The sequence below is a fragment of the Exophiala bonariae genome, assembly GCF_035927105.1.
Source record: "Exophiala bonariae strain CCFEE 5792 chromosome Unknown scaffold_10, whole genome shotgun sequence".
Taxonomy (NCBI): domain Eukaryota; kingdom Fungi; phylum Ascomycota; class Eurotiomycetes; order Chaetothyriales; family Herpotrichiellaceae; genus Exophiala; species Exophiala bonariae.
Genome location: NW_027042485.1, coordinates 886,170 through 900,295, shown reverse-complemented (window position 1 = coordinate 900,295; position 14,126 = coordinate 886,170). Strand labels below are relative to the sequence as shown.

At 49.7% G+C, this 14,126-nt stretch overlaps 4 protein-coding genes across 4 annotated transcripts; 1 reads left to right on the top strand and 3 right to left on the bottom strand.

Annotated features, from left to right (window-relative positions):
• Nucleotides 1-2,626: 2,626 nt before the first annotated feature.
• Nucleotides 2,627-3,709, bottom strand: LTR84_001599 (uncharacterized protein; the record flags this gene model as incomplete). Its single annotated transcript, XM_064845222.1, has 1 exon — nucleotides 2,627-3,709. One exon carries the CDS (start codon nucleotides 3,707-3,709, stop codon nucleotides 2,627-2,629), a length of 1,083 nt encoding a protein of 360 aa, XP_064707480.1.
• A 1,048-nt stretch (nucleotides 3,710-4,757) lies between these two features.
• On the top strand, nucleotides 4,758-6,161 carry LTR84_001598 (uncharacterized protein; the record flags this gene model as incomplete). Its single annotated transcript, XM_064845221.1, has 1 exon — nucleotides 4,758-6,161. One exon carries the CDS (start codon nucleotides 4,758-4,760, stop codon nucleotides 6,159-6,161), a length of 1,404 nt encoding a protein of 467 aa, XP_064707479.1.
• Nucleotides 6,162-7,954: 1,793 nt separating this feature from the next.
• Nucleotides 7,955-10,062, bottom strand: LTR84_001597 (uncharacterized protein; the record flags this gene model as incomplete). Its single annotated transcript, XM_064845220.1, has 3 exons — nucleotides 7,955-8,856; nucleotides 9,021-9,445; nucleotides 9,497-10,062. The coding sequence occupies 3 exons, from the start codon at nucleotides 10,060-10,062 to the stop codon at nucleotides 7,955-7,957; spliced, it is 1,893 nt and encodes a 630-aa protein (XP_064707478.1).
• A 1,053-nt stretch (nucleotides 10,063-11,115) lies between these two features.
• LTR84_001596 (uncharacterized protein) lies at nucleotides 11,116-13,074 on the bottom strand (the record flags this gene model as incomplete). Its single annotated transcript, XM_064845219.1, has 2 exons — nucleotides 11,116-12,719; nucleotides 12,774-13,074. 2 exons carry the CDS (start codon nucleotides 13,072-13,074, stop codon nucleotides 11,116-11,118), a joined length of 1,905 nt encoding a protein of 634 aa, XP_064707477.1.
• Nucleotides 13,075-14,126: the final 1,052 nt, after the last annotated feature.

The following is a 14,126-nucleotide window of genomic DNA, read 5'->3' as shown; positions in this document are numbered from 1 at the left end:
GAAAGGGACGGAAGAACGGTCGGGAAAGCGACCGCGGCAGCGGCCCAGCTGCTACTCGTGCTCGTGCTCATGTCCGGCCTGAGCCTGACCCTGAACTTGGACGCGTACTTGTGGGCACGATCATGGACGTGGAAACGGTCGTGGAACGGGACTGTGGTCTTGTTCCACGCGTGCGTGCCCACCCACTCAAGTCCGGTTCAACGCAGGCAGCCCCAGGCTGCCGTCGCGGAACTGGACACGGGCCATACGATGGCCGCGTGTGTTAGTGTTGGTGATATGATGGGATTGCCTGGTTCAGGAGCCCGACTTGGACTCGAATCGTGTTGGGATAGGCGGTGACCGAGAAAAGAGCGGAATGCGCGCTCTTCTCTCTGGGCCCAGGTGCCACTCTATCCTCATCGATTAGCTTGTTATGTCAGGGGGTGGGTAGCGGAGTCACACGAGAGGAGGGTAGCGTATAGTCAATTCAGGTCGAGGCGACCCAGAAACGGTAATAGGAATCAACAGCCGAGAAGAGAATATCTAGATGGACAGTGAGCGTTGCGGCGCAGGGCCCCACAAGACCCAAGAATATCCACGGAATGGTATACTGGTGTGGAGTGAGACGAAAAGGCGCACATCATCATGGACGACCTATGTTCTCTCAGATTTCATGGACTCTGGCAGTCCGATGACTGCTATAATTGCGCTGAGCGCGCAAGGGGGGCCGGATCAATTCGATCTTGCCCCCCCTTTTAGTCTTTGTTCACCAACTATTCTTCGTCAGGGATGGAGTCACATTCGGACCAAGCTTCCTTGGAACCGTTGAAGGGGAAACCGGGTTTTGGAAACGCTAGAAGCAAAGGTGAGGAACGGAGGTACATTCGTCATCGGATCGTGATATAATAGTTTCAGAGGATGCGGTCAGGGAATCCATGTCTTCAAACGACGGCTTGGAAATGGGGAGAAAAGTTGGCATTCGTTTAATTCATTGATAGTAGATTTTAAGCTGGTAGTTGAGTATATTTGGCGAGGTCAGAATCTTGATTGGAAATGGAGGGATAGAGCCCCCGGAGCAATACGGGCGCTCTTCAAATAGTATAACTGATGTTCGAGACTGTCGGTCGCATCGGGATATTGATTCGGTAGTTACGTTGGCCGGATATGAATGGCTTGTTTCTGGGTGCATCATGGTATAGCGTACATATAATTCGCTCCGGACTTCCATTTCCTCATAAGCCTGATTGGCCTTAAACCTGACATTTGTGATGAGGATACGGGGTGGATTAGGGAAATGGGTTTGCAACCCGCGACCCTGTCGGTGTGTTCGAAAGGACAAGTACTGTTCTTTTCTTCGTTCATTTCGGTGGGTCATACTTTTCCTTCCAGATCCTGTTTCGAGAAATAGTAATACGTCAGCAATTGCTCTCGATAAAAAGCAAGTTCATGTAGTGTGGATGGGTCGCAGATGGAGGCAACATTGGATAAAGCATTCAAATCAGACGCAAGCGAGGATATGCTAAAACAGTGTCGAGTCAGCCCCTTCCTTATGTCTCGGAATGGATAGTGAATATTCCCAGGCTTCGCAATGATAGAAAGGTATGAACCCAGCCACCACAATTTTCGTAATTGGCGGAGCCAGAGAAACGGCCGTAAGTAGCTAGGAAGGCCATTGAGTGGCAAAGGATGGTGTGGCAGCATCAGTGGCCAGCTTGTGGTTTGGTGGTAAGGCAGGCAGGGGCGGTGTCCGGGTCGAATGGGCGGTCGGTGGTCGCAGTGTTGTTGACCCAGACTCCTTAACCCAATGAGACATCTCTTGGCATCGAGATTCCTGGCACCCATTTTGATTTTCGACCCGATTGAGTGGAAAATGGGGATGGGCGGAGAAACGAAAATAGTGGATAAGGACGAAATTCAATCAAGCAGACTTGAGACCGGGATGCCACAAGTTTCAGGATGAATCTCCAGCCAAGCAGGTGGTCGCGATCTTGAGAAATAGCGTTGTGTTGGAGACAGGCGTTCGGGTAACAATGAAACTTGCAGAGAGCAGGGTGAAGGGTATCGGGTGATGTTAATTTTGGATAACTTACCAGGTATTCCCCAAGGTCTTTGCGCCACTTTTTTCCGCCAATCTGAGGAGCTGTGCCGCTTTAAACTATATTCACAAGTGGGCGATGAAGTCAGTAAATAGATTCAGATATTTCTCCGAGTTGAGCGAAAAAACAACGGTCGTGATTCGTGGGATGTGGAGTGAAACTGATAGACACTAATGCAAGGTACGACGACGCGAGCTTCCAGGGTTGATGTTGACTGGTTGATGGGCCTGAGGGATTCCTGCATGCATTGCTGCCCAAAGTGAAGCTGCGAAAGAGGTTACTGTATTCGGCGTATTGACTGTATTTGGGGGCGGTGTTTGGCCAAACTGGTCGAAATATCCCATGCGGTCCACGACTAGGCTTGCATGATGGGGAGGAATGTAGTCGTCCGAATATTACTGGCCTGCTTCAAACAATGATCTCGTATCATGGAGTGATGAGGCTCAAAATCCTGCCATAGCATGCACTCACTGCCTCAGCTGGCGATCACGTGTTGTCTTGGAGTTGATGAAGCCGGGCAGTGGTCATCGAGCACTTGTGATGTATCCTGTTCAAGGTGCATATCGTGTCTGTCGTTCCCGGGGTGCAATAGATGTCATGCAATAGGAAGAATCGAGATAGGAAATCAAAAATCTGAGTCTTACCTTGTCCTTTTTCCCGCCGAAGCCTTCCAAATAGCACCAAGCTGCCTCGTTCATAGCGTCGGTGTCACCCAAATTTGCGGCAGTCTCGTAATATTGTCTGGCTGCGACTCTGTCAATAGGAACACCCCATCCATTTCTAAAGCAATTTGCTAGTTCGAAAATGGCGAGTACCAATTCGCCTTTTGCCGCACCACCCTTTTTCATTCCAGCCTTCAAGGCGTCAGACTCAATGGTGGCCGAATTTGACGCTGCGGCTGAGAGGTAAGTCACGGCCTCTTTAGGATCTGGCTGACAACCCCAACCGTGCCGCAGAGAGAGCCCATAGAGAACCTGGGAAAGGACGTTGCCTTGCTGTGCGAGGATGTGAAACATTTGAGTGGCTCTCTCCAACTCGCCCGTCTCATGTAAGCGGATGGCTTCCTGGATGTCGACATCGCTTATGGGATCATTGATACTGCGAGGGCGAGGTGAAGGAGGTGCTCCAATGCTCAGACCTTCCATGTCACCGGTTGGAGGTCGGGAGCCTATTACAGGGCTTTTGCTCGCGAGCATGGTGGCCCGTTGTTCCCACCTGGCTTCCTTCTCCTGACGATCTCCTGAATCGGTGTAGGCATCGTCAATGGTCGGTAGGTCGGCTGGCAGATTGACCGAACTGGTGCTATCAGAGCGATCTTTGTTCAAGCGCAAAACGTGTGAAAGCCTCCTGTGTCCTTCTTTCCTCTCCTTCTCAGGAGACGAGGTATCTGATGCAGCAGGGCTCACACTATTACGAAAGCGACTGAACGATTTCCTCGAGGCGGAAGGACTTCGTGGAGCATTTCTAGAGTGTTGAGTGTCATCACCGCCAAAGGCAGGGGGCTTGATGTACTCTTCTGTGTGGGTGTCTGTTCGGACGAAGGTAAACTCATTGGCTTGCACCATATGTGGTGGCAGCTGTTCGCTACTATCGATCTTGTCCTTCTTTTTCAACAGTTCCTTTAGACTGGGCATAATTGCAGTTTCGGCTGATGGTCAGCACTTTGAAGACTCAGCTTTGAGGGATGGAGGGGTTGAATCAGGTCGCTTGGAGTGGGGTTTGAACAAGGAGGTACAGCGTAGGGGAGCGAACAAAGGAATGTGCAAGATTATGATCTGCTTCGATACTGCCGGTATCTTTTCATGATATAGAAATCAAGGCCGTGATATAAGTGAGGCATTGCTCAATTGAACAATGACAGTGTGAGGCTGTGCCGGTCGTTAATTGGTGGTGGCACCACAAGCAAACCGCTAATCATCTGGACAAGGAGGAGGAAGCAAGAGATTGAACTGCCTACAAGGATGGTTAGTCGATTTGGCAGGCGCAACGCAGGCGGTGGATGGCGGGTGTTGGCCCCCATTGTCCCATGGCGGTGCGGGTGAGGGAGCGCCTAAAGCCGCCTAAGGATTGGCATCTCATCCTTCGGATTGAGGGTCTGACTGGCTCTCGCTTTCGGGTCGAGAGGAGGGAGTTGTGGAAGAATCAATCATCGTGTGCACCGGCTGACCATGGCAGGCTGACAACGTACATATGGATGAAATCATATAGTATTAATGATAACCTCGAGCGGATGTTGCTGACACTGCTTCTGTTTTCGCAATCTTTTGATGTAGGACAACAATGCCCTCCTCCATACGACGACACGAGATAGCTCCCCCGCAACCAGGACCTGTCACTGTCAGTCTAGGCCTGGATAACAAGCCCAGATCACAGGCATGTTCAATCATCCCGTCATGGAGGACTATTAATAAGTACCTCATGAATAGCAACGCTCGGGAATCTGTAGCAGTCCCAAGTCAAGAATTGATCAATACGTGCGAGGCATCCAAAGGCCGAAGTGTAACACAACCTCTAATGGCCCATTAATGTCCTTAACTCCGATGCCGATTTCTAGGGTAGCATGGTTCCAACGTCAATTAATCAAAGTACCTGTCTTCGAATTGGGTATTTATCCATCCTTTTCCACCATCAACTGATTCTATCAGCAAGCTTCGCGTGGTTGACCACGATAGCTCTTCCACAATGTCTGTTTCAGAAACATCAAGCATAGAACTCTTGGAGCTACCCCAGGAGCTCTTGAGCCACATTCTGGCCCATCTCGATGCACTCACTGTTACTCGGTTCAAACAAACCTGCAAAACAGCCGACAAACTGACCAGTGCGCAGAATCAACTTTTATGGAAGGCCGTATTCTTGCAGGTCTTTGATGACCCGTCCGATGCTTGGGCGATGATGCCAAACCAAGACCGGACGAAAGAAGGACAGAATTGGGATTGGTTTCGAGAATTGAGACGAAGACTCGTAGCTCTCAATGCGCTGCGATCCCGGAAAACCCCTCTTCCAGAGGACCAGGCATGTTCCGAAGAATTCATCGACACCATACTCAGCATTCTCGACACCGCTAAATTCACTCCAAACACCCGTGATATCAGACAAGGCATTTCACCATCACTCGATGACAGAACGCTGTCTCGCAATCTGAAAATCCTCGCCGATTATGATCGATATCGTGCGGGGATAGAGATTCTAATTCACGACTCAGGCAGGAGTCCAAAATCGAGGATCACACGCTCGATGGTCGTGGCTGATGAGGAACACAACCGTCCAGAATCTGCATCTCGGTTACACGTTCTCAATGGCATCACCATCAGAGAACGCATCGAGCACCGGGCTCGGGGAATTGCCCGACGCAAAGTCTACAACTGGCATCTCACCGGACCAGACAACGATTATGGTCCCTTCAAGCGAGACGGCACCGGTCGAGTCGACTGGTCTTTGCTCGAAGGTGTCTGCTCTGTCATCGGACGCAACTTTGAATTCTGCGTCGAAAGTCAGTTGAGCCTACCTTCAGGATTTGCCTACTCCATTCCGCACCGCACTCTAGCAGATCCCACCGTGCCGGAAGACTGGGCTCGCGTTACAGGGTCATGGTTGGGCACGTATTCATTCCTCGATTACGCCGACCTCTTCGCATTTAATGCTGCAAACTTTCCCGAGAGCGAACGCCCAACGTTGGACCGCGAACACGAGGCGTGCGGCGATCTAATGAGACTTTCACTCAAGATTGACCAGTCTATATCTTCCGACCCAGTGCTCAAGACGAGTCTCCCTTTCTCCACTGACCTTCCTCCCCTATACTTCTCGGGCATCTCTCGAGCGAGTGCGGGACTAGAACGTCCCTCAATTGGCTTCCGCGGCTGTGCATTCCTGATGCCAGGGGGACGAGAAGTTCGATGGCGGTACATCATCAGTTACGCTGGTCAAGATCAATGGCAGTTGGAAGGCATCCAGCCCGGTGGCGTCAGATCAGGAGGCGTGTTCGGCCTGTGGTCGCAGTGCGATCACGAGGAACATGGTCCTGTCGGCCCGTTCTGTTACTTTCCGGCAGAACTCTGCAAGCCGACGACCTTGGTTCTCGTTTCCTAGAAGTCAGATTCAACCCTGATATGATATCTATGCCTTCAAGAGTTGCGAGTTGATAAATGAAGATACGATTGTGTAGGCGAATAAAGCATCATTTTGCTTTCCTCAAGAACACCAATGGCAACAAACAATTACTCTAGCCTTACTGTTTGCATTCCTACTTCAAGTTCATACCAAAAACTACCTGTTCATTGTCAAGCAATGACCCAGAGGTCAGAGATAGCCGCCACTTTTCCAAACTGCCTTTGTAAGATAAGCATGGATGGGGTATCTGTACCGATTGGGCGCTCGGTCAAAGGAGAAGATATCGACTTGACGTCTACATGGCCGCTATGGTAGCACGATATATGTTGACCATCTTCAGCATCCTTATCGATCCACAACCTCCAGCCTAGCGCCTTGTCCCAAACCAGTGGACAGTCCACCGCGGTAGACAAGGCTGTCACACAAACAGTCACTTCACTGCGCTGGTAGGGCTAGTCCCGCGTCCAAGTCTCTCTGATACTTAGGTTTAAAGTCTTCAGTTTCTGTCAACAATCACTGGCAAGAGTGACTTCCAAAATCACTATCAATACCTGCTGGCGTTGTGCAGTGGTTAGCACGCTCCGTGAAAAAAATTCAGAGCCGAGATAGGGCCTTCGGGCTAACTCGGTAAGTGGCCGCACAATAACCTGGTCCTGAGTTAGGAGCCTCTCCACAAATCTCTGTTAAGTCGCGCATTAACCTGAAAAAAATCACCTTCGGAGAAACCTCAGTTCGAATCTGGGCGCCGGCAATACATCTATCTTTTTTGGGGCTCTTGGACTGATCGACTGGGAAGTTTGACCACATGTCTTTTTTTGGTTCTCGTCGGATGATGTAGGATTTGTTGTACAAGATTGTGCAGGGCCGCTGGGTGAGTGAGTGCTGATGGTACACTCACTACAGCTTTGAGGGTTACTTACCTGGGATGCCCATGACATTCCCAGCGTCTGTCCCACGCAAAGTCTATGGATACACCGACGTGTGGTGGTTTCGATGATCTTGTTGCAATTTTCTACATCCCTCACCTGCAGAAGCAAACCAAGTGTCCCTCCCAGCACTAAGCATGCAATGATAAGGCACATCTCATTGTGTACTTTCATTCCTCTGGAGGCGCTCCCGATATCCATCCTTTCTCACCATTGCGAAGTGTCTCTGCCTTGTTCGGCGTCGCCGACAAGCTGCGCACCTTGATCTTGACAGACTCTAATATCCGAATTGTGTGCCCGGTACTGATTCCTGTACACTGTCTCTTGTTTTTTTCCAAATCCGGGCTGCTAATCGAGTTGTGTATTGACTTGATCCAGATCTGTCATCTCCGAAGGGTCGTTGCTTGTTGTCCTGGAAATCACTGAGAGCCTTCGTCGAGCGGTGCTTCTGGGGAGCTTTGGAGCCTCGGGTGACTCAATTCAACTATACAAAGATCGCAATTCTTGCTGTTTACGGAGAAAGAACGGGGATATGGCGAGTCACACTCAAAGACCACGACAATGGGCGCCAGATGGGTTAGATTACTGTGAGCACGGAATATTGATGTCGATTATAATTTTATTTGACTCGGGATCTATCTGAAGTGGAGTGTCTGACCATTGGGGTTCGAGATTGCAAGCCTCCTTTATTTGTTGAGTGCATGGATACTTCATGATTCTCCATCTTCTGAATTTCAATGCTTTCATATTCCAACAGTGGTTTTGATGCTCCGCCCTTACCGATTGTAACCATTCAGAGCACAGAGCTCATCCCCGTATCGAACTCATTGCCAATATTGGGCAACATTAATAGGCGAGTGCTGTGCTGATGCTTCTTCCGGCTGACTTGTATCGTTCAGCTTTCCGGGGGGAGGGGGGGGAGTTCATCTTCTGACGCATTTTTCGCCTGGGTAGGATAGATCGAAACCATGCTACAATTGCCTTTTTGATATTAACACTCTCACTGTTGGATTCAGAGGAAGTTGATTTTCCGTTCCCAGCAGTTGAAGCAGCACCCTCAGAGGTTGGGTGCTCCTGAAGGGATTTGAGATCTGCAAGGTACGGACTTTCAGAACTCCCAGGAGCAACACCATCAGATGCTGTTGAGTTATCCAAAGGTGTTTCAAGATCTATGAGCAGAGGACTTTCGAATTTCGTAGGAATAAGACACCTGGACATTATTGAATTCTCCAAAGGTGTCTCAAGATCCATGAGCGTTGGGCTTTCGACCTTCATAGCAGCCCTCGACGCTATTGATTTCTCCGGTGGGGTCAGAAGATGTGCAAGAAATGGACTCGCCAAATTCACCGGAGCGACACCATCGAGAGCTGTCGAACTGGATTTTTTCGACGAGCTTGATGAGGACTCCGGAATCTGAGGATGGCGGGCTCCAGCAGCAGAAGTAGCCCTAGTTCCAGGCAACGGAGCAGATGTCGGAGTGAGACCGCACACGATGGATTTGAGTGCGCCTGGTCTGGTCCATTGTTCGACGACATCCTCTTGGTCATTATCGAGGATTTCCGACATGAACAGTCTTGTGACATGCTGTCCGTTTCGAGAATGGTTCCAACCTTCTGCTAGGAAGAAAGCCCGGAGCAATGCTTTCCGCATCCAGTTACGTTTGCTAGTTGCAATGTCAAGCTTCAGTAGCGTATGACATTCGTCCATGACGAGAAACCTCAAGCGGTCCAGGCGGAGTTTGTTCTGGACTATCAGGTTAGCGATAGTACCGGCGGTAACTGAAACGACGTGGCAGTCAGCGGCATATTGCGGGACTTCGAATCCGTCACTCATGCCACCGAAAAGACTTCACAACGCAAGATAGTGCCCCTAGTGAGCTGTTGAAGCGCAAGATGTATTTTTTGGACAGAACGTTTGGTGCTAGCAATGTAGATCAAGATTGGGGTCAGAGTCTGTTGTCGAGCCACACGAGTTGCAAGATCAGGTACGGTGTTACCAGTCAAGCAGGGAGAGACAAAACGTGTTGATTGATAGTCTTGCCTTCCTTCTTGGTTGCGCCGTGCTGTGTGTTCGTAACTTCTTGAAGCTTTATGTTGTGCGTCAATGACCATGATTATAGGCCAAAGCAGGCAAAGGGTCTTCTTTCGTGGAGTGGGTTGAGATTGAACGAGAAGGTCGATCTTGCCTGCGAATTGTTTGAATTCATTGAAAACGGAAACTTCAACACATGTAAGATGCTTGATGCCATTCCGAGTCAACATATTGCAGGTCAATTCGTCCTTGACAATATGCTGGACAGGGGTATCGGCAGAGAAGCCATTTTGGTGTTGGTGCTTGCTACTACCAATCAGTATTGCGTTGGTCCATGAGATGGAAAGGACAACTTACAGTAATTTGTCCTTGCGGTCGAGGTTTATTGGGTTCGAACCACCGAGAACACGTTGGCATCCATCATTCTGCGTTCCATGGCTACAGTCTTTGATACCGTCAACCGTAGTATTGTTTGGTTGGCGGAAAACTTGGACGGAAGCCTTTGAATCAGATATCTCTTGATTTTCACCTCGAAAAACATAGTATTGTATGTTGTTGATAGAGACTGTCTTTGAGATATCGTAATGTTGAGACTCAAGGTACGCAAGGCAATCGTGGCCAAAATGTCGGCTGGCATCACGCAGAAGTTCAAGTGAGATCGGTTCACCGTAAGCAAGAGCCGTCCTTACAGTGAGAATGAGTGTAGAGGGATCGAGGAGTGCATCGATGGGGCTGTTGGCTAAGCAACCAGGATCGTGAACAATCTCTGTTATGACGTTCAAGATTCGGTTGGCATCGTGCACCACTGAAACTGGCATCGGTTGGCCAACAAGGGGAACGCAGTGCAACTGAACAGTTGATTTTGCAGCGGCATTGATGACGCCATTGGCGATGCCAACGGGTTTGTGGACACGGCGATCCATGATTGTTATGCGGATCGAAAGAAAAGTTGTCGTCGAAAGGAAAGGAAGAGAGGAAGAGGAAGAGGGAAGCGAAGAATATGGGTGTTTTAAGTCATCGGAATTAGGCACCGATCCATGGGCAGTGAATGCATGAAGTTAAGTGAGGTGAAGTGAAGTGAAGTGAACTTGAAGTGACAAGTCAGGCAGCGATATTGAAATGATTCTGAGCCAAATGTAGCGTGCTCTACTACACAGCAGCCTTGCATGACCTAACTTACTCTCATTGCTTTCCTCTACCGAGGGAAAAACCACATGTCGATCCCGTTCGACTGGTTTCGCAGCCTCGCTGGGCGCAGCTGAGCTCAACGTACTCTTTGCTCTGCCTGAGGATTTATCTTTCTCAGCAACCTGGGCGACCTAGACAAGAGAAGGTCCTGACATAGTCTAGCTTTGGTCTGATCTGACTGAATTTGAGACGTGGTTCCAAGGACCTGCAAGCTGATCCTTACGATGGGCACAATTTCCAGAAAGCAGGCAGCTTGTTGGAAGGCGCAAGACTCGCAATCTGGCAATGAATGTATTGCTGTATCTGAAAGACTCAGACTGCTCCAACAATTACTTAAGTAATATCGCCCGGGCCTCAGCATCGCTCCAAGGTCATTATCAGGACTGACGGGTCACGAGTCACTGGAGTTGATGTCTGCCAGTGAGATTTGCGTGGTCGACAGCGAGACCTCATCCCTTCCCAGATGACGCCACCCAATCCAATAAGCTCCCGAACGGGCCGCTCCCCTGGGCCTAATCCCATTCCAGGTATCTACCCGTAGTAGTAAAGGCTTTAAAACAACTTGAACGAGAAGCAAGATGGCCACGAGGAGCTCGCAGATATTGACCCGGATCATAATTTATTGACTACAATGGTAACCAATGGCCTAGCTTGCAACAGAACTCTTGTTGTTCACTGCCTGTGATGAGCTTTCAAGACTAGCAGAGTCATAACATCAATGGCCTTACTAGGAAGTTGATTCAACCACAGCCTTTGCACGTTCAGATTCTTGACCTTCGACATCTCGTCTAGAAGCCTTGCGCCTTTCTGATTCTGTCTTGCTCGGCTTGTCTCGCGTTGAGCGCCTCGACATCTACGATACTTCCCTTTCGGCCCTGATAGGTACTCTCGGGGAGGGCATTGAGGGCATCTTCTTCCTTGTCCAAACCGCGGAAGGTGAACCAAAAGGCAACCATGCCCACGAAGCTGATGCAAGCAAGCGACGTATACAACCAGGTGAAGAGTGGATCCTTCGACAGTGGGACATACGCTTGACCAAGGGCGCTCGAGAAGGCGTTGGTAAACCAATAAAGTCCCGTTACAAAGGATTTCATGTTCTTAGGGGCTTTTGTGAAGGCGTATTCTAATGCAACGATGTTACAAAAAATCTCGGAGATGGCGATTATAACATATGCTGGTGTTTGAATCCAGACGGACAAATCAGGTGGTCCAAGTTCAGCAATGCAGTCTCCGTCAGTGGCATGATCGCCACAGGGAGACTTGACGTATATATAATGCTGAATGATCGCAGCAATGATCATGCTCAGAGATCCCATGCCGAAGCCCGCCGTGATCTTCTTGATTGGGGTGAAGCGCCAGCCTCTTCTCGCAATTGCGGGATAAACGAGTTTGTCCAGTATGGGTATGAAAATCAAGAGGGTGATGGGGTCCAAATTATTGACGATATCATTGGGCACGCCCCCAAGCTTCATCGTAGAAGCCTGAATGATCAAGGCTCCCGTCTGCTGGTTATAGACCAACCAGTAGATGGGTAGAAAAACAAAAACGCCGCACGCCTTGAGGCCACGGCGGATTTCATCGACCCAAGCATCATCAAAAGTCATGAACTTTGGTTTATTGGCCACTTTGGACGGCTTGGCGTTCTCCCAAAGCTCATCACTCCCGATTCTAGCGACAAGATTCTTAATGTTGAGGGTCCAATGTCCTTTCATGGCGAATCCGATGAGGCGGACTGCTTTATACAGGACATCACCAGTGGGGGGTTTTCGGATATATTTGTTGCGGGCCCACAACATAACGAGAGGGGTGAACATGAACATGATGGTGGGCAGCAGGAAAGATAACCAGAAGCCGACGTATTTCTCGGCATAAACCATGGAAATTTGCCCGCCTAAGGCTCCGACGTTAATGAAGAAATAATATCGCATATAGATCCGGGAGATCGTCATGATAGGATCGTGGATCACTCTCTCTCCAGAGGGCTCCACGAACACCGTTGGTCGAGGATGCATGGACTCATATTGTTCGGCGATAAGTGGTGAGATGTTCGTCTTGAAGAATCCCACGCCAATACCGAAGAAGATAAGTCCTAAGCAGAAGACACCAAGGGCGGTGCTGGACTTCTCGATGACACCTGGGATTGAAGAAACGAGGATAATGATATGTCCGAGGGTTGCAACGACGATAGCAAAGTTGATGGTCTTGTAGCGGCCCCAATATGTATCGGCAACGTACCCTCCAAACATTGGCATGACATATGACCAGAAAGAGTTGAAGAGGACCAAGGCGGTTGCAGCTTGAGTCCCATAACCCAGCGCTCCAGCTTGACCGTCTGTCCCAGCCGATCCAGTCTTGGAACCTGGTGGAAGTGGCCAGTTGATATAATTGTTGACTGTCCGAATTAGTGGGCATGTTCTGATTGCGTGCACCGGGGCTCAATACGTACAGACTTGGATTGTTCCATAGTACGCAAACCTTTCACACAGCTCTACGAAGGCTATGCTGTAAAGCAGAAACGGGACATGCCCGTGGGTTCGCCGCAGAGTTTGCAACTCCTCCTTCGTCGGATATTGCTCTCCATTAGGGCCAACAAGGACATCGTCCAAAGCTTCGTCAGAATCGGACACTCGACCCGAATCCTTCAGATCATGGACCTGCTTCTCATCGATGAGATCTGGCTCTCTAGCAGCAGTGACAGCAACCTTCGAGGGCTCAACAGCCTCGACGCCGGCAGCACCAGAAGACATATTGGTTAGAAATGTCAAGTTTCGAGGAAATTTGGGTCGGCACCTGGAAGCCAAAGTGAGTTTCGGACTTGATAGGATTATATCCCATCCGTCTGGAGTGATCGAGTGCTGTGGGTCAACAGACAACGTTGCAGTGGAAATAGCCTTGTATGACTTTGCCGTGTATAGCAGATCTCGTCCGAAAGGGATTGAGGTGGGACATTCCGTGGGGAGTCGTTCTCATTGTTCCACCGGTGAATACGCTCTGCATCACTATTCTGATGTCGAATTGGCCTGTTGCCATCCCACTATGACGCTTAGCGAATGCGCCCTGGACTGATAAGAGGCTGCCAAGTCACACCAGGCAAGGGTCAGACGGGCTAGGACTCCGAGCAGGCAATCTAATTGGAGTCTGAGAAAGCAACGTTACCTTTGCTATCCTTGACAAGCATCTAGCAAGATGAGCTTCTTTCCACCCACACTGTTGAACACATAAGATCAACATGATCACTACTCGATTTGTCTCAAGTCATGATACGGATTTCACTAAGGGTTATTTGCGGTTGGAGGCTGACACTGTTGGAATTGGGGTTCTCCGGGATGCCATCTCGATCCTTCTCAGGCGCCCTGGATGTTCCATCGCTACGAGAAGCACCCTGGAAGCTCGATCAACCGCCCAATGGCAACCGCCTTTCAGAGCCTGGATGATAGTGATGGTTGTGATGTATCCTATCAGGATCCAACAGGGACACTTATTCCCCACCGGAATCGAGCTGTACATTCGTTCATTGATGCTGAGAAATCTACAGCTTACTCTTCCAAGACCCCTGGGAATCCTCAGCGTAGAAATTACTCGGAGCTGCCCGATTGTTGTTCCTCAGGTGTACTTGACACATGACAGGACAACATGTTGATAACTAGCAGCGGAGGACGTGCCAAAGCTCAATATTGGCAGACGTCCCACCAAGTTGTGCTCGTGATTGTACCAGGTCCACAAGTTGCAGTCGGACCAAAACGTAGCCTTGCGATACTTCATTTCATGAAAGTTTCTTTTCAGCCGTCTAGGCAAGAGC